Raw genomic sequence first — 25,084 nt, forward strand, 5'->3', positions numbered from 1 at the left:
ACACACACACACACACACACACACACACACACACACACACACACACACACACACACACACACACCGTCTATCTCTCTTTCAGCAGCTCCAACCATGTGTCTCTTCTCTGGTCTCTCTTTTCACTCTCAACATTGCCTCTTTCTCAGATTCCTGGGAGAGGTTGACCAAGCCTCAGGAATAGGGGGAGATTACAGCGCCTGGTCCAGCACCATGGACAGTGGGAAGCCCAATGGACCCCCACCTCCTCCCCTCCCAGTGTTGTAGTTGCTACCCCAGTGACTAGGGCAGGAGGGCATCCGTGATTCTGGCCTCCCTCTCCCAGGAGTGAAATTCCAGAGCTTCAGTCTTTGTTTTCAAGGTATCTCAGACCTGAGTCTCTTTGGTTTCAGGTCTAACCATTTGCGAAATCAAGAGCCCTTTTGGCCCAGCGTTTTCTAGAAACTTGTCCCAGTGTTTTTCTCTGGTCCCCATGTGTTGACATACCCTAAGGGACTTTCTCTCTCTGCGGAGCGGACAGAGGATGTCCTGGGTGATAAGAGGTGTCTTGAAATCAGTTTCTAGGCTGCTGCGGAGAGACATCTTAGAGAAACACTCAGAGCAGTAACTCCTAAGCAGCCTTAAGCCACCCTGGGACAAAACCTCCAGGGTACCCTCGGTGGGCCCGGACTGGCACTGACCCCATTTGCAGAGAGAACAGCTGAGTCTCCAGGAGAGTCCCTTCACTGTCAGGTGGCCCTCGGGAAGGACCCCTCGCCCCAGCCCACTCGAGGGAGGCTGGACGAGGTCTCAGGTTGGCCCCTCTCTGCCCTGCAGTCCTTCTTCCACACGGTCCTGGAGAACAGTCCCCACTGCGACACCATGGTGGACAACAACCTGCGGGTCACCAACTGGAACCGCAAGCTGGGCTGCAAGTGCCAGTACAAGCACATCGTGGACTGGTGCGGCTGCTCCCCCAACGACTTCAAGCCACAGGACTTTCACCGCTTCCAGGTGAGCCGCGCCTTCCAGCCGGCGTCTGCAGGCATCCGAGGCAACCCTGCAGGTCATTGGATCCTGCACTTTCCAACCCTGGTTCTTGATGATAATCATGACAACGTCAGCAGTAGCCAACGTTTATTGATCACAAACACCTTGCAAGGGATGTTCTAACCACTTTCCCTGTATTGACCCCTTAACCCCACAACAGCCTTAGAAGATACATACATACATACATAGATTATTGTTCCATTTTAGAGATAGGGAAACTGAGGCAGAGAAAGCTCCATAACTTTATGCAAGGTCCCATAGCCCAGCATATCTGTTTCCAAAGGCCATACTTGGATCCATTTCTCTATACTGCCTTTCAATCAGAATCTCCTGAAATAGTTGTTAAAAATATATTTCTGGGTACAAACTTGATTAGAGGGCAGAGTTCCTCAACCTCAGCACTCTTGACATTGTGGCTGGATAATTCTGTGTTGGGGTGAGGGGGCTGTAGGATGTTTAGCAGCTCCCCTGGCCTCTACCCACTAGGTGCCAGGAGCACCTCCCCCTGTTGTGATAACCAGGGACGGCCCCAGATGCTGCCTAGTGGCCCCTGTGGGGATCCAGTAACACCCTGCAGTTATGACAACCAGGAGTGTCTTCAGACATCGCCAGCTGTCCACTGGTGGCAAACTCACCCCCAGTTGAGAGCTTTTGATCTCCAGTGTGGTCCAGGAATTTTTCATTTTAATATATTACACTTGGAGAAATTCTGATGAGCAGACAAGTTTGTAGAACACCGCGCTCTGTGAACTCTAAAGGAGGAACAAGAAGAAACGTTACTGCCTTCACAGGTATCTCTGCAAGGCCCATCGATTCATAGTTCTGGGGAAGGCAGAGGCAGGAGGGTGGCCGGCTCTCCATCTGCTTCCCGAGACCACCAAGGGTGCCTCGGAGCCCAGACCTATTGAGGATGGTGACCTCTTTCCATCCCCTGTGAGCACGCCTCCCGCTCCCTCTAGGCCGGTACCCTGAGTTCTTCCTCCTCTCCTCCTCACCATGCCCAGCCTCAACTGCCCAGAACGCAAAGAGAGGGCTACAAGCGGTTAAACGAGTCACTCTGAGGTCACTAGAGCCACCACGTGGAGATGATATGCTGCTTCCCAAACCGCTAACGTGGGGGGGGTGGGGGGGACAACAGTGCCAGGCTAATAACCCAGGGCAAGGTGCCCCTGCTGCCTTGCCCTGGTACATAACGGAAACGTCCAGGGAGGACACGGACTGCCCCATGAAGCTTCCACCCTCATAGCCTGGTTCTTCGGAGTGTGGTCCACAGACCGGCAGCAGCATCACGAGGGAGCTTGTTAGAAATGCAGAATCTCTGCCGCTCCTGACCTGCTGAGTCAGAATCTGCACAGTAACGAGACCCCCCCCCCCCCCCCAAGCAACTAGGAGGCTGTTCTATCCCAGGCTGTGTGCCTGGTCCTCTGTGGGCGTTGGCTTCACCGGGTAGAAATCATCTCCATTGTGCGGGTGGGGAAACCAAGGCACAGAGGCAGAGACTTACTTGTCCATGGACACGCAGCTTGTGGAGTGGTAGGGTGCGAGGTCCCACACGGGTGTCTCCAGTTCCAGACCTGGGCTTTTTCCACCAGACCCCGCTGCCAACCTGGTCTCACGCATGGCTGGGTGCAGAATACACAGCAGGTTTCATCCCATCATTCTTCTTCCCTCAGGGTTCCCACCTAATGTCTTTCGCCTGCGCAAGCAGTTGCTGCAATAAGTATTCTTTAGGTCTGTTTTTGGTGACAGATTGAGAGCTACCCAGGGGCCTCCTCAAACCCATGTTAATTGAGGCATGAACTTGGGTGACATTTTAGTTCCATTGTCTGTGCAGAAAGGATCTGCTGAGCAGAAAGAAGGTGGCAAGGGGAGTATTTGACCTATTCAAAAGAGAAAATAAAGAGAAGAATTCCCACTTCCGTAGAGGTCCAGTCATCACCCTCATTGCAAAGGACCTTCATCATTTAGAGCAAGAAGCCGGGTGATTCTTGGGTGCACTGCCCCCCTGGGCGCCGGCACTTGTATTCCAGTCCCAGCATCCTGGGGACATCGTGGTCTCTGATAAAAAATGAGCTAACATAGAGACCGAGTCACACGCTCACAGCTCTTTAATTCACAGTAAACAAAGATCAAGAATATCCCCCAACATCTAGACTCAAGAAACTGCTGCCTGCATGGAGCTCTTGAGTTCTTGTTGAAAGAACTCCGAGGAAGAGAACTGTAAATATAGAAATGTGCCCTTTAGGAGCTCCAGCTGTGATCAAAGAATCTCGGGAGGAGAAAGGAGGCTGCCCTGCCACTGAGTCTGGTTCTCTGCCTCCAGAAAACGAAGACTTGGAAGCCCCTGATAGCAGGCTTAAGGGTGTAGTGATAATAGTCACATAATCGTAGCTGCTAACACCGTGTGCCAGACTCTATGCTAAGTACCCATATTATTATACCCATTTTAATGATGGGGAAACTGAGGCCCTGGATGACTTGCCCAAAGACATATACAGCTTGAAAGATGCAGAATGAGGATTTTAACCTACGTGTTCTGGCTCTTTTCGGTGCTACTATAAGGGAACTGACCTGACACCTCCACCGCAGAGAAGGGGGTGTGGTTCGCAAGGGTCATGAAGCAGAGAACAGATGGGATGTTCCAAATACTAACAAGGGTTTTTGTTACTGAGGCTTCGAGTTCCCCCGACTAGCAGTGTGATCCTAGGATGATGCAGAAGAAAGAGCTTGAGTTTTAGAGTCATCGGATCTGGGTTCAAATCTTACAACTATGTGAGTTTGTACATATCACTTGCCCTCTCCAAGCTCAGTTTCCTCACCTGTAAAATGGGAATCGTAACACCTGCTTTGCAGAGTTACGAGGATTAGAGTTGAGAGGATTAGAGGTAGTGACAAAATGCAGTGCGCTGTATATAGCGTGTGCTCAGGAGTTTTTATTGACATTATTGTTGCTGTTAACCCACTGCAGTGAGAACAGTGCTAGACCCAAATTAAGGTCAATAATTACACTAGATCATAGGCTCCTCAAGGGAGCGGTCTGTGTTTTAATTGTTTCTGTAGCCCTAGACCAGAGGTCAGCAAACTACAGCCCCTGGGCTAAATCCAGCCCACTACATGTTTTTGTAAATAACGTGCTTTTGGAGCATAGCCGCATGCCCATTCATTTACCTGTTTGTGGCTGCTTTCACACTATGACAGCAGAGTTGAGTAGTTGCAACGCTGGAAATATTTATTGTCTGGCCTTTTGCTGAAAAGGTTTATTGATCTCTGCCCCAGACCATAGTTTTAGACCTGGTAGATAATAAAGGCTCAGTATTTTATTTCTCTAACCCTTGACGCTGTATCTGAATCCTGGCTCTGCCATTACCTTGCTGTGTGACCTTAGATAAGTAAGTCCGTTTCTTCTCTGGGACTCAGCCCCCTTGAAAATTTGGTTTACATAAATGGTTCTCAGACACTGCAGCATAATCACCTGGGAGGCTTTTTTTGGATACGGATTCCTAAATCTCATCTTCAGAGATGTTGATTCAGTAGGTCGGTGGGAAGGACTCCTCAATCTCCACAGGTGACTCTGCAGCCAGGTCGGGTGTCCTTCACATTATCCTCAAACCCTAGTGAGCAAATGAATCACCTTCAAAGCCTGTTAAGAATACAGATTTCTAAGCCCCACTCCTGAAGATTCCGATCAATAAATCCAGGGTGTTCCTTGTGAGTCTGTAAGTCAGCTACAATGCCCAGGAGGCAATAGGGAATGGTAGAGACTGTGGTGAGCCAAAAACCCCATGCCCGTCTAAAGGGACAGGTGCTGTTCAGCTTTAACTACTTGTCACCCTGTAGGAATATGGGGCCAGATCATTTCTGTTCAAAGGGAAACCAAAAGTTGCTTCTGTAAACTCTTCTACCTTTTAAATGTTGCCAGCTAATTCAATTTTAAAACATTCTTCTGGACAACTAAAATATATCCATAAGCGGTACTAGACCTCCAGCTAAATGATTTCTGAGATGCATCCCAGCTATAAACATCTAGGATATAATTTATTTCACAAATATTTAAATGCTGCTTACTACATGTCCATCATTGCTTTAAATGCTTTACAAATGTTAACTCATTCAATCCTAACACCCTTTTTACAGATGAGGAAACTGAGAACAGAGAGGGCAGTACGTGTCAGAGCTGGGATGTGGATCCAGGCAGGCTGGCTGCAGAGCCCGGCTCCTAAATACCCACCTACCGTCATCCCCACTTGCTGACATTGTTCTTTTTATTTCGTGAGCGCAGCAGACAGCCCGGCCCACCTTCTTTGCCCGCAAGTTCGAAGCCGTGGTGAATCAGGAAATCATTGGACAGTTGGACTATTACCTGTATGGGAACTACCCCGCGGGCACCCCGGGCCTCCGCTCCTACTGGGAGAATGTCTACGATGAGCCTGACGGCATCCACAGCCTGAGCGACGTGACGCTGACCTTGTATCATTCCTTCTCCCGCCTGGGCCTCCGCCGGGCAGAGCTGTTGCTGCACGACGCCGGGGAGAACAGCTGCAGGTGAGCCAGGGAGCAGGGGCACCAGGGACGAGGGACCGTCCTCCTCTGTAGGGGCTGCAGCTCCACCCAAGCTTCTCCCTAAAATCATCCACACAGACATCGCAGCGTTCAGAGCATTTCCTGTCTAAGCCTTCGTCACCCTTTTACCTTCTCAGGATAGCAGATCCAATATTTACCTAATGATTTCCTTTCTGTGGACTCATTCTTTGTGCTAAATATATGTATTTTAGAAGGAGGCTTTATGTCACCGTATTAGATAGTTATGTTTGTTTTACCTGGAAAGTAATCATGAAAATACAGAACTTTTTTTTTTTTTTTTTTTTTACTTTTTATTATGGAAAATGTCAAATATAGAGCAAATAGAGAGAAAAGTGTAACCCCATCCTCTCATCACCAGCTCTAGCAATTACCAGCTCCCGGCCAATGCGGTTTCATCTGTGCCTTCACTCACCTTCCCCTCATCCCAGATCAGTTTGATTGAAGCAAATCCCATAAATATTTTATCTCTGAAAATTGACTCCTTTTTAAAATGTAACCATACTATCATTACACCTAAAAACATAACCAGAAACATCATGAAAAGGCAGAACTATTATTTTAAATGTTCATGTACCCTTTAGAATCATCTCACCTACCACTAGTGGGTACCAGTTGACACTTCAGGAAAGAATGTTCTAGAATATATGAATAGAAGATGGAAGGTGGGAAAACGATTCAGCATAACCCCATCTCTCCCCTGCCTTTCCCTAAGCCATCCAACCCTTCTCATTTTGTGTACCTTCCCTTCCGTTCTCTAGCAATGTACATTGCAGATATTTCCATAATGACAACAAGGATTTGGTGTCCTGCTTCTTTTGCTCTTTGCTCGGCATTATAATACTAGCCCCTCCTCTCCTTGCTGCTCTGCAGCTTCCGGAAGGATAATGACCCTTTTTAATGCCACTAGTATTCCACTGAGTAGGAATTCCAGAGTTTGCTTAATTCAGCCCTTTCCTTTTGCTATTGGCAGTAATGGACCATTGTAAATCATGTTCTGATGAATATCTTTTTGCAGAAAGCCTCTTTTTTCCCCCCTTCTCTTTTCTGATTATTTCCTGAGGATGGGTTCCCAGAAGTGCCTCTAGTCACTCTCCTTCTCCTTCTTGTTCTGCCTCCCACCTCCCTCTTTCAACAACAAAGAAAAAAAATTTATTAATATCAGTCTTTCTCCACTGAGCCTTCTATGTGTCCCTGCCTGCCCTGCTCTTCCCTCTTCTCAAGAACAGAAGAAAGAGAGGAAAGGAACCATTTTGTTCCCTAAAATTCTGAAAACATGGGGCCCCATGCATGCACGCCAGCTGAATTTCCACAGGGCTGCAACAGTTTTTCCCTCAGCCTTCCCTCTCCTCTCCCTGCAGGTTCTGATTTAGTTTAAAGGGAGACCAGGATGGGTTAAGGACCCAGGACCTGCCATTTGAACTCCACTCTACTTACTAGCTTGGACAAGTCATGAACCTCTCTGAGCCTCAGTTTTCTCATCTGTAAAATGGGAGTAATCATAAGCCTTACAGCATATGGTGTTGTGAGATTTAAAGGGGATAATCCTCCAAAACTACCTTATGAGTTATGTATTATTATTATCCCCATTTTAACAGAATTTTACATATGAAGTGCTTAGTACATGTTTATGCTATTGTTGGTATCTTAGTTGCCAACATTCTTAAACTGCCAAGAGCAGCCAATAGGGAGCCGGCTATGTGAGCTACATGCTTCATCACTGGTTATGTGAACTGTTCATCGCTTCCTCTGTGCTGTTCTTTGCTGACCGTCCCCACAGTCCCCACTCATTCTATCTTTTCCCGGTCTTCCAGGGTCATCTCAGGTGCCACATCCTCTGTGAAACTTGCTAAGAGCTCCCCTGATAGCCCACCCCTGCCTCTCCTGAGCCCAAAGTAGCCTCCAACACTCCCACTGCACTTAGCAGCAGTGTCTTGGATCAAGGTCGTTGGTGAATGTCTTTTCCCCCTGCTAGTGCGGGGTTAGAATCCCTGGCCGAGGAACCACAGTATGTGTCCCCAGTAGATGGGACAGTGCCCGATGCTTGGGAGGCAAATGCCGTTTAAGAGTAGTTTTAATCCCAGGCTTCATAGCATTTATAAGGTAAATAATCTTATAGGAAATTTCAGAAGGTTCCTCCAATTGATTTATAGTTGTTGAAATTTTCATCTGGTATTTTGGGATTAAGCAAGCCATCAAGTTGCCTCAGGCCTGGAATCCTTTGGCTTCTACCACATTTTTTATTATAATGGAACCATTGTGCCTCGCTGTGGGCAAAGCCAATATATATTTATGAATATGAGCCTGCAGATAAATCAGGACAAAGGACCCTTGTCCCAAAAGGCAAAAAAGAGTATAAATTTCTACCCCTGGGCTATCTGAGGAAACAGCAAGTGAAAACTTTATTTCAGGAGTCTCATTTTTCGCTGGGCATTTCATGCAAATTGTGTCTTTCTAGTCTATAGTATAACCTTTCATAAAAATAATGTTTATTGATTTTTTTCTCATTAGGTAATAACACTTGTTCATTGCAGAAAATCCCAAAATGGCAGTTTGAAAGTTTTCTTGTGAGCCCCATCCAGAGATAAGGATGTCAGTATTTTATTACATGTCCTCAAATTCAAATGCCATCAGGGCCAGGCAGGAAGCATGTATCCTCAGCGCAGGGTGGGCTGACCTGTAAACCAGGGACCCCCGGGGTCCCGGTGCTGAACTCCAGCATATCCTCGCCCTCCAGCACATCCAGCACATTGCTTGTGGGAATGTTCCCTTGGAGTTGCCAATCACATCTCCTGAATTTTCAAGACAAATCAGAAATCCACATTTTTGTGTGAGCCTCCTACATTTTTAAATACCCACTTATGTAAATGATAAGAAGTAAAAACACCTTTGGGCCAAGTGAATGCACCTGAGGCATCGTTTAGGTTCTATTGTATTGCATCTGGCATCTTGTTACAACTCTCTTCTTAGTCTTAATTACTTAATTACCATATAGAGTCTAGAGGAGTTACCAGTGGGCTTCGTGTTCAGTCCTGGGTTACAGGTTCCCTAGATGTACCTTAGAAGCAAAGGGTTCAATAGAAAATCCTTCTAGAATCTTCACTCAAACAGTAAGTCTTGATTGAGCACCTACCACGTGGCAGGCTGTGTTAGGCACTGACTGGGTGGTCAGCCATGACCCAGACAGACCAGGCCCCGAGCTCAAGGCCCACCCAGTCTAGTGTGAAAGCAGAAACAAGAACAAAAGATCTATAGAGAATGAAGAATGAAGATAAACTCAAGTAACAGCAGTGAGCTGGTGACTTGAGTTCAGTGGTCAAGGAAGGTCTCTCTGAGATGGTAACATTTAAGCAAAATAAGACAGAGACAACCATGCAATCATAAGAGGAAAAGAGCATCTCCAGCAGAGAGAATGATGTCCTATGCAAAGGCCCTGAGGTGAAAATGAGCTTAGCATGTTCAAGAATCCAAAATAAGGTCCATGTGGCTAGTAGGTGGTAGGTTGGGACAGAGGGAAACAATGAGGCTAGAGAAAGAGGTAGGAGTTTTAGACGAGGTAAGGAGTTTGGGTTTTACCCAAGCATAAGCAAAACCCCTTGCAGTATTTAAGGAAGGGACGATGCATATTGCTACTATGAGAATCAGATATAGCAGACAAAAGTAGGAGGAGGACGAGTAAGGATGCTTTTGCAAAGGTCCAGCAAGGCATGATGTTGGCTTGGACCAAGGTGCTGGCGGTGCATAGGACAATGGAGGATGGATTCAGGTGGAGAAAACAGGATTTCTTGGAAGAAGATAAGGGAAAGCAAGCAACCCAAGATTAACTTCTAGATTTCTGGGGCACTTGACCATTGCTTGTTTGCCTGACCCCTTAGCAGCGCCCCATACAACTGACCACCGCCTTCTGGAAACACTTTCTTCTTTTAACTCCCATGACAAGAATCTCTCCTGCTTTTCTTCCACCTTCACTAGTCAAACACTGACGACCTTACAGAACCAACACTGACAACCTATTATTTACCTATTGCAATAATGTCGTGTAACAAGCCCCAGATCAGTGCCTTGAAACGATAAGCATTTACAGAGCCTTCAAGTTTGCAGGTGAGCTGGGCAGTTTTCCTGGGCTCAGCTGGCATCTCTCCTGCATCTGCAGCCAGCTGCAGGTCTTGGCTGGGAGTGGTTGGCAGATCTAGGATGGCTTCGGCTGGGATACCTGGGGAGGCTCAGCTCTGCTCTCAGTGCCTCCTCCCTCCACAGGCTAGTCTAGGCATGCTCTCAGGGTGATCACAGAAGAGCAAGAGAGGGAGTGGAAATGTGCAAGGCTCCCTGGGGCCCTGGCTCAGAACTGGCATGATACCCCTTCCTCTTCTGGCCAAAGCAGATTTGAGATGGGGGAATAGGCTCGCCTCATCAGTACAAGGAAACCTACAGAGTCACATGGGAAAGAGACAGGAGAGGTGACAAATTGCAGACATTAACGCAGGCAACCCCAGGACACTTTCACAGTGCCACCTATGCTGTCCGCAATTGTCACTAGCCACAAGGAGACATTGAAGTCTAAATTAACTAAAATTTAAAATGCAGTTCCTCAGTTTCACCAGCCACATTTCAAGTGCTCAGTTGTCAGAAGTGTCTGAGGCTACTGAACTGAACTGCACAGATGCGGAACGTTCCAGCATGGCAGTGGGTTCTGCAGCACGGTCCGGACGGAGGGTTTTCTGCTTCCAAAGTCCAGACCAAAGTGGACTTGCGTGGGCCGGGAATGCCCAGCAAGCAGTCTGAAGACAGTGCAGGTTTTTTTCTCAAAGCCCCGAAGGCATCTGATGACAAGGCAGTGACTTCAGGAGATGCGTGCGTAACACAGGAAGGCAGCTTCCCTAACTGTTATAATCAGACATAAAGACTTAAACTCCGGAGCAGGACCTGAGGAAAGGAAGGCTGAGAGGGGCAGTGATTTGTGGAATGCTGTCATTAAGGAACCACAAGCACCCTCTAAGTACCATGCACCTTACACACTGCAGAAGCCGACAGCTTTTCGTTTTACAAATAGGAAGGACAACAGACATCAAGAGCCTCTTGGAGATTAGAGAGGAAGAAAGATGTTCCCCAAAACATTTTTGCTCAAGGATGGTTAATGCAGCATTGTTTAGAATGGCAAAATATTAGAAACCAGTTGAACACCCAATGATGGGGAACCTTCTCTATAATAATACCATATTTGGTATTATATTTCCATATCATGGTATTACATACAATGGAATAATGTATACACACACACAAAAAATCATGTTTTCAGAGACTATTCAAAGACATGATAATGCTCAGGAAATACTATGAAGCAAAAGTAGGATATAGCCAGTATGTATATTATGGTCCCAGCTATGTAGGATTTATGCAAATATGTGTGTAGAAAATAAGGCTGAAAAGAAACATGTCATGATGACATTGTTTGCACACCATTGTCACTTCTCAGTACCTAGCACTGGAGGGTCAGTGAGTGTGAATTGACGTCATCTATGGAAAGAAGCATCCAAAGTCATCATTTTTATTTTCTTGGTTGTACTTTCATACAGTCAGCATGTTTTACATTTATGAGCAGCAAAAAGTTATTGTTAACAGTTGTTGAGATCATAGAAACGCAGGGAGCAGCTTTCGGGAATACAGTGAGCTTTGTATAAAAAGGGGATTATTTTAGGGACAGGATCAGCGTGATGGGTGGGGAACCCCATTGTGATCCAACACACGTCCAGCCCTCACCCATGAGCTTGCCTGAGCCTGTGCGTATTTTTCAGGTACTATCCAATGGGCCACCCAGCCTCTGTCCACCTCTACTTCCTTGCTGACCGTTTCCAGGGCTTTCTGATCAAGCATCATGCTACCAATCTGGCCGTGAGCAAACTCGAGACCCTTGAGACATGGGTGATGCCAAAGAAAGTCTTCAAGATCGCCAGCCCACCCAGCGACTTTGGGAGGCTTCAGTTTTCTGAGGTAAGAGGCCAGAAACTATCACACGGCATCCCCTCTGGCAGTCCACTTGCTGGGTTCTGTTTCTCCTCTGACACTTGTAGTTGGAGCTGGAGGAGAAGAGGACTTGAAGAGGCCCAAAGATAAGCTGGCCCTGTGCCTGGAGAAGGTTCAGGGTGGTCAATATCAGTGCACCAACCAACCTGGAGCTTTGGTATATTTTTATAGTAGAACTTCTATTCCTTTTCATTTTTCACGCTAACCAGTGATTCCTCCTAAACCTATGTTAGTAATAAACCAATAACAAATCAGTTTCCTACTGAAGTTGTGGCATTAGTCCCATCTTACAGATTGGAGAACTGAGGCCTATAGAGAGTCGGTGATTTTTCTGGATCGTAGCTAGGAAGCGGAAGAGCTCAACATTGAATCCAGGTCTCTTAGGCCACAAATCCCATGCTTAATTGTGCTTTTGTTTCCCCAGGCCCTAACACAGGGTTTAACTCAAAGTAAGCACCAGATGAGTCACTGAATGGATGAGTGAATGGATGCATGCAGGCATAGAGGGATGGACAGAGGTGTCAGCAGATGGACAGGTGGTCTGATGCGTGGATCCATGGAATACAGTTTCCACCTCCCCGGGACTGCCTTGGCTTTTAGTTATTTTTCTGCCTGGGGAGATGGATTCACCTAACACCGCCCTCGTAACATCAGCCCGTCCTACCCGCTCATTCTTCTTGCGTCTTTGTCAAACATGCCAAGTTCGTTCCTGCCTCGGGCTTGACTCAATGGTGATCCTCCTTCCTAGAACACTGCCCCCCAGGTTTTCACCTTTTTTGTTGTTGTTGTTCATTCTGATCTAAATCCAAATAGTGCACCTTCAGAGAAGCCTTCCGTGCCCACCCACTTACGCCACATTTCTACACCCAACACATCCCTATTTTATGTTTTTTCTTAGCATTTACCATCTCAAATGATCTTGTTGAGTTCTCTGACCACTTGGTGAGTGTCTGCAAGAGAGCAGAGGCTGCAGCACTGGCTCACTGCTCTTCCCTCAGCACATACAAGAGTACACAGCCTTCGCAGATGCTGAATAAGATTTCTGAATGAGTGAGTGTGTGTGCGCTTGGGTAGTGATGCTGGTGGGAAGGGGAGACGTGATCAAGCTTGATGAGTGTTGCCCACACAAAATTCCAGCACCTGGTTTCTAACTTCCCCGCGTCAGCAAGAAGCTAAAGAGGTGATTCATTCCCGGCGTTGAACGTTCCCAATGCGTTTGGCTGCTGGGTTAGGGATGAAGAATTCTGTTGTAGAATATGGAGAATCTTGAAGGTCAGGAGTGGGGTGGGAGGAAGTGTCTGAGTTGCTTACATTTTCCTCGCTGGTCCTTTTCCAGGCCCTCTGGCCCCGCCTGGCCGACCTGTGCCCGACTGGATGGGCACTGAACAGGCATGGGTGGAAGTTTCTTGTTCGGCCACCATTTCCAGTTAAGGCTCCAAATGGATTGGCTGGATCCGAGCTGCCATGGGAGCCCACTCCATAAATTACTGGTGTCAGGGGGCAATCAGACACTGTCCCAGTTGGATTCTGTGCTGGGGGCCCAAGAGGCCAATTGAAGACATTAATGTCCCATTAGGGAGATGGATGCCTGGTGGCTGGGCTCTCCCTGTTTATCAGCCTGCCAGTGGGTAACTGGGCACTTCTGGCAGTGACGGATGTTGGCCACTCCGTGGCTAGTGATTTGTGAGGGTTTCCGCTACAGCTCTGGTGCCCTTGGTGTGGGAACCACCCAGACCTCTGGCAGAGTAACAGCGTGTGATGCAGGAAACCCTGAAACTTGTGTCTTGATTTTTTTCCCCTTAGTTCTAAGGCAAACAGTGTAAAATTGGACGAGAAGGGGGGAACAAACTGCAGGGCCACTTTGTGGGCTATTGAGAACCTCCGTCGTGTCGGCACCGTCCCAGGGTTTTGCATAGGGCCTGGCTCATGGCAGGCGGCCAGTGTCATTGAATAGCTCCAATTTTTCCATCCCTGGGAGTCCCATGGTAGTGGCTTAGAGGAAAGATGCTCATTCCTTCAGCAGGCAGCCCCCAAGTGCCTACAACACATGAGGTGTGGGAGGGGCAGTAGTGTACCAGACAGATCAGACCCTTGTTGTTGTTGAATTGCCGTCTAGTGTGGCACTCGGCCAATGAGTGAGCAAATAAATGAACAAAAACGCTCCAGTTAAAGGCAAGTATTATAAAGAAAATAAAACTTCATTCATGTGATTCCTGAGGACTTGAGAGGCTGGTAGGGACAGCTTTCTGTTACCAAACCACACTTGGGTCTGCTCACCCAAGCACAGGAAAGCCAATCTACTGACACCGGGTTGTGGTGAAGGAAAGCACAGTGTTTATTCTAGGGCGCCAAGCAAGGAGTCCAGGCAGCTAATGCTCAAACAGAAATTCCCTGATGGTTTTTCGGGAAAGGTTTTTAAAGACAAGATGAGGGAGGGCGGTTGTTGGGTGCAACATCAGCTCATGGACATTCTTCTGATTGGTTGGTGGTGAGGTAATCAGGAGTCAACATCATAAACCTTCTGGTTGCAACCCATCTGGGGTCTAGTGCTTGTGGGCAGCATACAGTTAACTTCTTCCACCTGGTGGGGATTTCAGTATCTGAAAAACAGCTCAAGGATATGGCTCAGGATATTATCTATAGCCCTTGAGGAGGAACTAAAAAGTCCTTGACTTTGTTTAATGACTACACTATTATTTTGTCTCACTTGACTGTTTTCCTTTCTTTCTGAATTTTCTCACTTCTCTAACTTAAATTTATTCTTTGGAACTCAAGGAAAGCCTAGGAGGCTAAAGTTTTTATTCCAGACAAGAGGCAGGTGGAGGACCTAGGAGGATCTCTCTGGACAAGGCCCCATAGAGTCCTGCTGGGTTACATTTGATGGAACAATTCATTTGGGAAGGCTTTTCTAATGAGATAACTTTAGGGTTGAAACCTGTAAAAGAGTCAATGGTGGGAAGACCTAGAACATTCTTGGATCTTCCAAGAGAAGAGCATGCACAAAGGTCCTGAGGCTCCAGGAAGGAGCTTGGCATATTCAAGGAGCAGCAAGGCCAGTGTGGCCAATGAGCAGGAGGAAGGTCTCAGGGGGGCCAGAGGACAGATCATGAGGGGTCTCGCAGGCCCTGGAAAGAAGTTTGAATTGCATCTTAGGTGCAGTGGGAAGGAAGCCTTGGTGACTTTGAAGCTGGGGACCAGTATATTGAGCTTGAACTTCAACACGTACTTAAATTTGAGTAATTGACCACTTGGCAGTGAATGGCAATGGACTTCCACAGTGAGGCCTGGTGAGAAGATCTTGAGGGCCACAGATGATGTGACAGCAATGGGGCTCCCTCTCGGGCAGCCCCACCTCCCCTCATGTTTGGAGGTGGCAGCTGACTTCCTCCTCCTCTGCTAGATATAGGACAAATTCAAGTTTCCCACTGTCAGCTGCTCCACGACTCTTCCACCTGGGTTATCTTGGTTTTAGAACTCAGACTTAGGAGACTTGTTCACCGCCGTTTCTCTGGGGGATCCAAAGATGATGTTCTGGACTGTGCCCCCACTCCCCTAACGGGTCGCACATCCCTTCCTTAAGTAGGACCCCAAAGTGGCTTTGTGATCATTGATCCATTTGTCCATGTGCTTGGCTCCTAATCATTCATGACATATGTAGATGATGGATGGATTGATAGAGAGATACTGAGCTCCCACTGCGTGCTCAGCACGCTTTTAGGCACTAGTGATATAGTTGTGTACAAGCCAGATGTAGTCCCTGCCCTCATGCCGTTGATGATTTGGGTTTTTTTTTTTATTTTATTGAAGGATATTTGATTTACAATGTTGGGTTAATTTCTTCTGTACAGCAAAGTGACTCAGTTACACACACACACACACATATATGTATATATTCTTCTTCACATGACAGTTTTGAGCTATGGAGAGAGACATGTAAATTAGAAGTTGTGATACTGCACAAAACAGATGATAGATGATAGATAGATAGATAGATAAGTTAAAAAGGGCAAATGCTTACACAAACACATCAGGGGTGCCTGTAAGCAAAGAAGGCTTCCAGGTACAGGTGACACCTGGGCTGAGAGCTAGATGATGAACTGGCCAGGAGGAGGGTGGGGAAGGAAGGAAGACTGAGCCCGAGAGAGGGCCGGGCGTGGACGGAAGATCAGGGGAGAGAGAGCCCTTCTGGCAGAGGCGCCCGAGAGTGTTCCAGGGTGGCCTGGAGCAGGGGGAAGTAGAGGGGAGGGAGAGGGATGGAGATGAAGCTGGAGTCGGATCATAAAGGACCAGACCTCGCAAGACAGGACAGGAGGAAAGACTGGACTCACGAACAGTGGGAAGGAGCTGGAAAGGATCGTATGGATGGAGGTCGCAGGATCAGGTTTCTCTAGAACAATCTCTGACTTAGAGGCCTAGCTTGCATCCTGCCCACTCATTCATTTATTTCTTCAATAGACAGTGTTGTTTTCATTCCTCCCGTGTTTCAGCTGCTGTGCTAGGCCCCAGGGGTCCTCAGTAGGAGCCAGTACCTGGAGAGGGTGGCAGGGTGGCAGAACAGGCCAAGATCTCCCAAGGCTGGGAGGGATGGCTGCCTCTGTCCCAGCATGACGCCCTCTGCTGCCCCTTAGGACAGCTCCTCAAGGCCAATCTTGGCCTAAAGATGGAAACCTGAAGCAGGTTGTGGGCCTGTGAACATGCACGTATTACAACCACCCCGGTAGGTGGTAGGCGCCCAGCACATATGTTTTGGGTGGATGAATGAATGAATGAATGAGTGGGTGAGTGAGTGAGTGAATGGGAGGCAATATATAGAAGAGCGAATAAGAACCCAGACTCTGGGGTCAGACTTCCTGAGTCGCCCTCACCGATCAGAGCTAGTCACCCAACTGCTCTGAACCTCAGTTTCCTCATGTGTGAAGTGAGGATCATGTCAAGGGTCCCCCCCCCCTCGGTGGAGTTGGGAATGTTAGCCAAATCGATGCACCAAGCTCTCGGTACATATTGGCCGTGGAGCCCTGTGTCCTAGGTATAGTAACTCGTGGCCCGAACAGCGAGAAAGTAAACCAGCTCATGTTTGCACTGCACATGTGAAGTCTACTCAGGGTGTAGACATGTGTAGCCACACCTGCACCCCAACCTGCACACACACACATCAGAGCCGCTGCTCATGGAAGGACCACGGCAGCAGCGTCCTTGCAGTGCACTCATCACCTGCTACCATGCACCCACATGCTGTGTCTTCAGAACATTATATTAAACCTCCTGGGGGAGAGAAGAGCCCCTCATTTCATCTGACTTGAAATAGTATCAAAGCTCAGTATGAGAGATCTATGTGGTTAATTCATTTTTTGCCAAGTCATTCACGCATTCGTTTGACAGGGGATTGATGGAGCATTGATTGTGTACCAAACACAGTGCTGGGCGCCAGGAAGGGGGACCAGCAGGGGACCAGCCACAGGGATTTGAGCAGTGAGGGGACATTTCACAAGGTCTTTCTGGTTACTGGGTGGAGAATAAATTGCAGGCAGCAAAAGGGGAAGGATGGGAGCCAAGAGCAGATTTCTGGGGGGTCAAAGCCATACACACACCCCGCTGGCTGGCAGGAAGGATGGATATTGTACAACCATCTCCCACGCCTAGAGCCCAGCTCAGAATGCTTTAGGGAAGCCAAAGCTGTCTCTTCCTTGGAAAGCTATCTGAACTCCTGCAAATGATAGGCGATACTAAGGGACCCTCGTGTTTCCTAGCTTATAATAGGGCAGCTCCAAATCCTGAGCTCCACTCTTGTTCGGACTGATTGTACTAAAAAGAGGCACATTATCTGGAAAGCCAGTGACCAAAGTGGAAATCAACTGCACCTGTTGAGTGGCAGGGTATATGTTTCCATGGAATGGCCTGCAGACCAGGTATTTATTCATTCCATGTACACACCACACAGTAGGCACAGGAGGCCCAAAGGTTTAGTGAAATGGACCACAGGCCTTGTAATCCTTCAGACTAGGTCCAAATCCCAGGTCTTCTGCTTACTGCCTGTCCAACATTAAGTTACTGAGCAAGTAACTTAATTGGAGCCTCAGTTTCCTCATCTGTTATATGGGTATACGAAGCCCAATAAGCAGTATCCTAGGCCTTCCTAAGAGGCCCAGCGATTTCAGAACTCTCTCTCTCCTGTTTCAGGTCGGCACTGACTGGGATGCCAAGGAACGGCTCTTTCGCAACTTTGGGGGTCTCCTGGGGCCCATGGACGAGCCAGTAGGCATGCAGAAATGGGGGAAGGGCCCCAACGTGACTGTGACTGTCGTCTGGGTGGATCCCGTCAACATCATCGCAGCCACCTATGACATCCTGATTGAGTCCACTGCCGAATTCACCCACTACAAGCCCCCTTTGAACTTGCCCCTGAGGCCTGGGGTCTGGACAGTGAAAATTCTCCACCACTGGGTGCCAGTCGCAGAAACCAAATTCCTCGTCGCACCTCTGACCTTCTCAAACAGGCAGCCCATCAAACTGGGTGAGTACTTCCAGTATTTCTGTGGGGTAAATATTCCATTGCCAGAGGCCTCCTGGGTCCTTCACCTGGGCGGGCAGCGTTGCTCAGACGTGGGGCATGTGGGGCACCTTCGAGAACAGTGCTCTCTTTTCTCAGGATTTTTTCCTGCTCATTTGTCTTACAGAACCTTCTAATTTTCTGCCTGTCTCTGCACACTGAGGTGATGTTATCTGTCTCTGTATTAGACACCTATTTATTAGATGCTCTCTCACTGGACTTCTAGAAGGTCCTGATCATATTTAAGACAGGTGGGAAATAAACCCAAGCTGATATTGAGTTTCAGCAAATCTTGTTCAATGTTTTTTAAAAAATAACTAAAATAAGAATTTCTGTTCATCAAAAGCATGATATACTAGGTGAGGAGACATATCACATACTAATATTTTCACACACAAAAAAGTACTCATATTTGGAATATACAAAAAGTACTCAAGGGCTTCCCTGGTGGCGCAGTGGTTGAGAATCCGCCTGCCGATGCAGGGGTCACGGGTTCGTGCCCCGGTCCGGGAAGATCCCACATGCCGCGGAGCGGCTGGGCCCATGAGCCATGGCCGCTGAGCCTGCGCGTCCGGAGCCTGTGCTCCGCAACGGGAGAGGCCACAACAGTGAGAGGCCCGCGTACCACAAAAAAAAAAAAAAAAAAAAAAAAGTACTCAAATTCAGAAATCCCCTAAGTCAGAGCAAACTACAAGCCACAGGCCAAATCCGCCCACTCCTTGTTTTTGTAAATAAAATTTTATTGAAATGCAGTCACACTCATTTACATATTGACTGTGGCTGCTTTGGGGCCACAACGGCAGCACTGAGTAGTTGCCCACAGAACCAAAAGTATTTGCTATCTGGCCCTTTAGAGAAAGGGCCAATCCCTGATAGAAAAGAAAGAAGAAAGAGAGAGCATAGGCACACACATATAAAAAGATGCTCAGCCTCATGAATAATGAGAGAAATGCAAATTAAAAGCAAAAAGAGATTCCACTTCACATCTGCCACGTTAGGACATGTCTGAAGATGAGACAACATCATTTGATGGTCAAGATGGAGAATAATAACTGTCCGTGTAAGTGCTAGTGAGAGAGCCGTGTCATAAAATGAGTTCTCATTTGCTGGTGAAGTTGAACATATACACATACCCTACCGCACAGAAATTCCACCCGAGGTAGAGGCCATAGAAACTTGTACAGAAATACAGCAAGTTGTTCATAATAGCACCAAACCAGAACCAATCCAAACGTCCGACATCCAGTGGACCAACAATGTGGTCTGTTCTGACAGTGGAGGTCTACGCAGCAGGGACCACAGCGTAGGACCCTCCACGTGCTGATCTGGATGAGCCTCTAGAACATAATGTTAGGGTGGGGATATCATAATTACCATGCATGTATTTAAAGTTCAGAAACAGGCCAAGCCAACAATATAGTATTTCAGGATTCATGTATCAGTAGAAAGCTGTGAAGAAATGAAGGAAATTTTTAACAGGAAATTCAGGATGGTGGTTCCCGCTGGGCATGGGGTCAGGGAGAGGGGTGTCAGACTCCAAGCATGCCTGCCTTTTTTCTTTCTTTTTTTCCAAAAAGGTTTCTTTTATTTTTCTATTCCCCACCCCCCTTTCTTTTATCACAGGTAACGTCTTCCTCCTTGCTCAGTCCCATCCCCAGCAGTGGCCACTGCCAACAGTTTGGTGTACAGTCCTTCTAGAGGTTTCTCAGTGCTTTTAAAGCATTGACGTAAACACAAAATAAATCACAAAGACATTGTCATTTTTTTTTTTTTAACATCTTTATTGGAGTATAATTGTTTTACAATAGTGTGTTAGTTTTCCCTCTACAACAAACTAAATCAGTTATACATACACACATGCTCCCACATCTCCTCCCTCTTGCATCACCCTCTCTCCCACCCTCCCTATCCCACCCCCCCAGGCGGTCACACAGCACAGAGGTGATCTCCCTGTGCCATGCAGCAGCTTCCCACCAGCTATCTAATTTACATTTGATAGTGTATATATGTCCCTGCCACTCCCCCACTTCGTCACAGCCCACCCCTCCCCCTCCCCATATCCTCAAGTCCATGCTCGAGTGAGTCTGTGTTTTATTCCCGTCCTACCACTAACCTCTTCATGACATTTTTTTCCCTTAGAGTCCATATATATGTGTTAGCATACGGTATTTGTTTTTCTCCTTCTGACTTACTTCACTCTGTATGACAGACTCCAGGTCCATCCACCTCATTATAAATAACTCAGTTTCATTTCTTTTTATGGCTGAGTAATATTCCATTGTATATATGTGCCACATCTTCTTTATCCATTCATCTGTTGATGGACACTTAGGTTGCTTCCATGTCCTGGCTATTGTAAATAGAGCTGCAATGAACATTTTGGTACATGAGTCTTTCTGAATTATAGTTTTCTCAGGGTATATGCCCAGTAGTGGGATTGCTGGGTCGTATGGTAGTTCTATTTGTAGTTTTTTAAGGAACCTCCATACTGTTCTCCATAGCGGCTGTATCAATTTACATTCCCACCAGCAGTGCAAGAGGGTTCCCTTTTCTCCACACCCTCTCCAGCATTTATTGTTTCTAGAGTTTTTGATGATGGCCAATCTGACCGGTGTGAGATGATATCTCATTGTAGTTTTGATTTGCATTTCTCTAATGATTAATGAGGTTGAGCATTCTTTCATGTGTTTGTTAGCAATCTGTATATCTTCTTTGGAGAAATGTCTATTTAGTTCTTCTGCCCATTTTTGGATTGGGTTGTTTGTTTTTTTGTTATTGAGCTGCATGAGTTGCTTATAAATTTTGGAAATTAATCCTTTGTCAGTTGCTTCATTTGCAAATATTTTCTCCCATTCTGAGGGTTGTCTTTTGGTCTTGTTTATGGTATCCTTTGCTGTGCAAAAGCTTTTAAGTTTCATTAGGTCCCATTTGTTTATTTGTGTTTTGATTTCCATTTCTCTAGGAGATGGGTCAAAAAGGATCTTGCTGTGATTTATGTCGTATAGTGTTCTGCCTATGTTTTCCTCTAAGAGTTTGATAGTGTCTGGCCTTACATTTAGGTCTTTAACCCATTTTGAGTTTATTTTTGTGTGTGGTGTTAGGGATTGTTCTAATTTCATACTTTTACATGTAGCTGTCCAGTTTTCCCAGCACCACTTATTGAAGAGGCTGTCTTTTCTCCACTGTATATCCTTCCCTCCTTTATCAAAGATAAGGTGACCATATGTGTGTGGGTTTATCTCTGGGCTCTCTATCCTGTTCCATTGATCTATATTTCTGTTTTTGTGCCAGTACCATATTGTCTTGATTACTGTAGCCTTGTAGTAGAGTCTGAAGTCAGGGAGCCTAATTCCTCCAGCTCCCTTTCTCGTTCTCAAGATTGCTTTGGCTATTCGGGGTCTTTTGTGTTTCCATACAAATTGTGAAATTTTTTGTTCTAGTTCTGTAAAAAATGCCAGTGGTAATTTGATAGGGATTGCATTGAATCGGTAGATTGCTTTGGGTAGTATAGTCATTTTCACAATGTTGATTCTTCCAATCCAAGAACATGGTATATTTCTCCACCTATTTGTATCATCTTTAATTTCTTTCATCAGTGTCTTATAGTTTTCTGCATACAAGTCTTTTGTCTCCTTAGGTAGGTTTATTCCTAGATATTTTATTCTTTTTGTTGCAATGGTAAATGGGAGTGTTTTCTTAATTTCACTCTCAGATTTTTCATCATTAGTGTATAAGAATGCCAGAGATTTCTGTGCATTAATTTTGTATCCTGCAACTTTACCAAATTCATTGATTAGCTCTAGTAGTTTTCTGGTAGCATCCTTAGGATTCTCTATGTATAGTATCATGTCATCTGCAAACAGTGACAGCTTTACTTCTTCTTTTCCTATTTGGATTCCTTTTATTTCTTTTTCTTCTCTGATTGCTGTGGCTAGAACTTCCAAAACTATGTTGAATAAGAGTGGTGAGAGTGGGCAACCTTGTCTTGTTCCTGATCTTAGTGGAAATGGTTTCAGTTTTTCACCATTGAGAACGATGCTAGCTGTGGGTTTGTCATATATGGCCTTTATTATGTTGAGGAAAGTTCCCTCTATGCCCACTTTCTGCAAGGTTTTTATCATAAATGAGTGTTGAATTTTGTCAAAAGCTTTCTCTGCATCTATTGAGATGATCATATGGTTTTTCTCCTTCAGTTTGTTGATATGGTGTATCACATTGATTGATTTGCGTATATTGAAGAATCCTTGCATTCCTGGGATAAACCCCACTTGATCATGCTGTATGATCCTTTTAATGTGCTGTTGGATTCTGTTTGCTAATATTTTGTTGAGGATTTTTGCATCTATGTTCATCAGTGATATTGGCCTGTAGTTTTCTTTCTTTGTGACGTCTTTGTCTGGTTTTGGTATCAGGGTGATGTTGGCCTCATAGAATGAGTTTGGGAGTGTTCCTCCCTCTGCTATCTGTTGGAAGAGTTTGAGAAGGATAGGTGTTAGCTCTTCTCTAAATGTTTGATAGAATTCGCCTGTGAAGCCATCTGGTCCTGGACTTTTGTTTGCTGGAAGATTTTTAATCACAGTTTCAATTTCAGTGCTTGTGATTGGTCTGTTCATATTTTCTATTTCTTCCTGGTTCAGTCTCGGCAGGTTGTGCATTTCTAAGAATTTGTCCATTTCTTCCAGGTTGTCCATTTTATTGGCATACAGTTGCTTGTAGTAATCTCTAATAATCTTTTGTATTTCTGCAGTGTCAGTTGTTATATCTCCTCTTTCATTTCTAATTCTATTGATTTGAGTCTTCTCCCTTTTATTCTTGATGAGTCTGGCTAATGGTTTATCAATTTTATTTATCTTCTCAAAGAACCAGCTTTTAGTTTTATTGATCTTTGCTATTGTTTCCTTCACTTCTTTTTCATTTATTTCTGATCTGATCTTTATGATTTCTTTCCTTCTGCTAAATTTGGGGTTTTTTTGTTCTTCTTTCTCTAATTGCTTTAAGTGCAAAGTTAGGTTGTTTATTCGAGATGTTTCCTGTTTCTTAAGGTATGATTGTATTGCTATAAACTTGCCTCTTAGAACTGCTTTTGCTGTATCCCATAGGTTTTGGGTCGTTGTGTCTCCATTGTCATTTGTTTCTAAGTATTTTTTGATTTCCTCTTTGATTTCTTCAGTGATCACTTCGTTATTAAGTAGTGTATTGTTTAGCCTCCATGTGTTTGTATTTTTTACAGATCTTTTCCTATAATTGATATTTAGTCTCATAGCGTTGTGGTCGGAAAAGATACTTGATACGATTTCAATTTTCTTAAATTTGCCAAGGCTAGATTTGTGACCCAATATATGATCAATCCTGGAGAATGTTCCATGAGCACTTGAGAAAAATGTGTATTCTGTTGTTTTTGGATGGAATGTCCTATAAATATCAATTAAGTCCATCTTGTGTAATGTATCATTTAAAGCTTGTGTTTCCTTATTTATTTTCATTTTGGATGATCTGTCCATTGGTGAAAGTGGGGTGTTAAAGTCCCCCATTATAATTGTGTTGCTGTCGATTTCCCCTTTTAAGGCTGTTAGTATTTGCCTTATGTATTGAGGTGCTCCTATGTTGGGTGCATAAATATTTACAATTGTTATATCTTCTTCATGGATCGATCCCTTGATCATTATGTAGTGTCGTCCTTTGTCTCTTGTAATAGTCTTTATTTTAAAGTCTATTTTGTCTGATATGAGAATTGCTACTCCAGCTTTCTTCTGATTTCCATTTGCATGGAATATCTTTTTCCATCCCCTTACTTTCAGTCTGTATGTGTCCCTAGGTCTGAAGTGGGTCTCTTGTAGACAGCATATATATGGGTCTTGTTTTTGTATCCATTCAGCCAGTCTGTGTCTTTTGGTGGGAGCATTTAATCCATTTACATTTAAGGTAATTATCGATATGTATGTTCCTATTACCATTTACTTGTTTCGGGTTGTTCTTGTAGGTCTTTTCCTTCTCTTGTGTTTCTTGCCTAGAGAAGTTCCTTTAGGATTTGTTGTAGAGCTGGTTTGGTGGTGCTGAACTCTCTCAGTTTTTGCTTGTCTGTAAAGGTTTTAATTTCTCCATCAAATCTGAATGAGATCCTTGCTGGGTAGAGTAATCTTGGTTGTAGGTTTTTTTCCTTCATCACTTTAAATATGTCCTGCCACTCCCTTCTGGCTTGTAGAGTTTCTGCTGAAAGATCAGATGTTAATCTTATGGGGATTCCCTTGTGTGTTATTTGTTGTTTTTCCCTTGCTGCTTTTAATATGTTTTCTTTGTATTTAATTTTTGACACTTTGATTATTATGTGTCGTGGCGTGTTTCTCTTTGGGTTTATCCTGTATGGAACTCTCTGTGCTTCCTGGACTTGATTGACTATTTCCTTTCCTATATTAGGGAAGTTTTCAACTATAATCTCTTCAAATATTTTCTCAGTCCCTTTCTTTTTCTCTTCTTCTTCTGGGACCCCTATAATTCGAATGTTGGTGCGTTTAATGTTGTCCCAGAGGTCTCTGAGACTGTCCTCAGTTCTTTTCATTCTTTTTTCTTTCTTCTGCTCTGCAGTAGTTATTTCCACTATTTTATCTTCCAGGTCACTTATCCGTCCTTCTGCCTCAGTTATTCTGCTATTGATCCCATCTAGAGTATTTTTAATTTCATTTATTGTGTTGCTCATCGTTTCTTGCTTCCTCTTTATTTCTTCTAGGTCCCTGTTAACTGTTTCTTGCAAATTGTCTATTCTATTTCCAAGATTTTGCATCATCTTCACCATCATTATTCTAAATTCTCTTTCAGGTAGATTGGCTATTACCTCTTCATCTGTTAGGTCTGGTGTGTTTTTATCTTGCTCCTTCATCTGTTGTGTGTTTTTCTGTCTTCTCATTTCGCTTATCT

The 25,084-nt window shown here is 45.3% G+C and overlaps 1 protein-coding gene and 1 long non-coding RNA gene across 2 annotated transcripts in view; one reads left to right on the forward strand and one right to left on the reverse strand.

The window, feature by feature from the left end:
* XYLT1 (xylosyltransferase 1) overlaps nucleotides 1-25,084 on the forward strand; it is a 325,897-nt gene that overhangs the window by 284,140 nt on the left and 16,673 nt on the right. Inside the window, exons 8-11 of the mRNA XM_059038015.2 lie at nucleotides 814-990; nucleotides 5,306-5,568; nucleotides 11,397-11,592; nucleotides 17,803-18,136. Coding sequence (XP_058893998.1) covers nucleotides 814-990; nucleotides 5,306-5,568; nucleotides 11,397-11,592; nucleotides 17,803-18,136 — 970 coding nt within the window. The remainder of the gene's footprint in view (nucleotides 1-813; nucleotides 991-5,305; nucleotides 5,569-11,396; nucleotides 11,593-17,802; nucleotides 18,137-25,084) is intronic.
* On the reverse strand, nucleotides 1,145-4,633 carry LOC136792557 (uncharacterized). The gene is made up of 4 exons (XR_010836508.1): nucleotides 4,499-4,633; nucleotides 3,598-3,729; nucleotides 2,531-2,648; nucleotides 1,145-1,778 (listed from the first exon to the last, which is right to left on the reverse strand). It is a non-coding gene; the product is annotated as an uncharacterized lncRNA (long non-coding RNA).

This window comes from Kogia breviceps, chromosome 14 (genome assembly GCF_026419965.1).
Source record: "Kogia breviceps isolate mKogBre1 chromosome 14, mKogBre1 haplotype 1, whole genome shotgun sequence".
NCBI lineage: Eukaryota > Metazoa > Chordata > Mammalia > Artiodactyla > Physeteridae > Kogia > Kogia breviceps.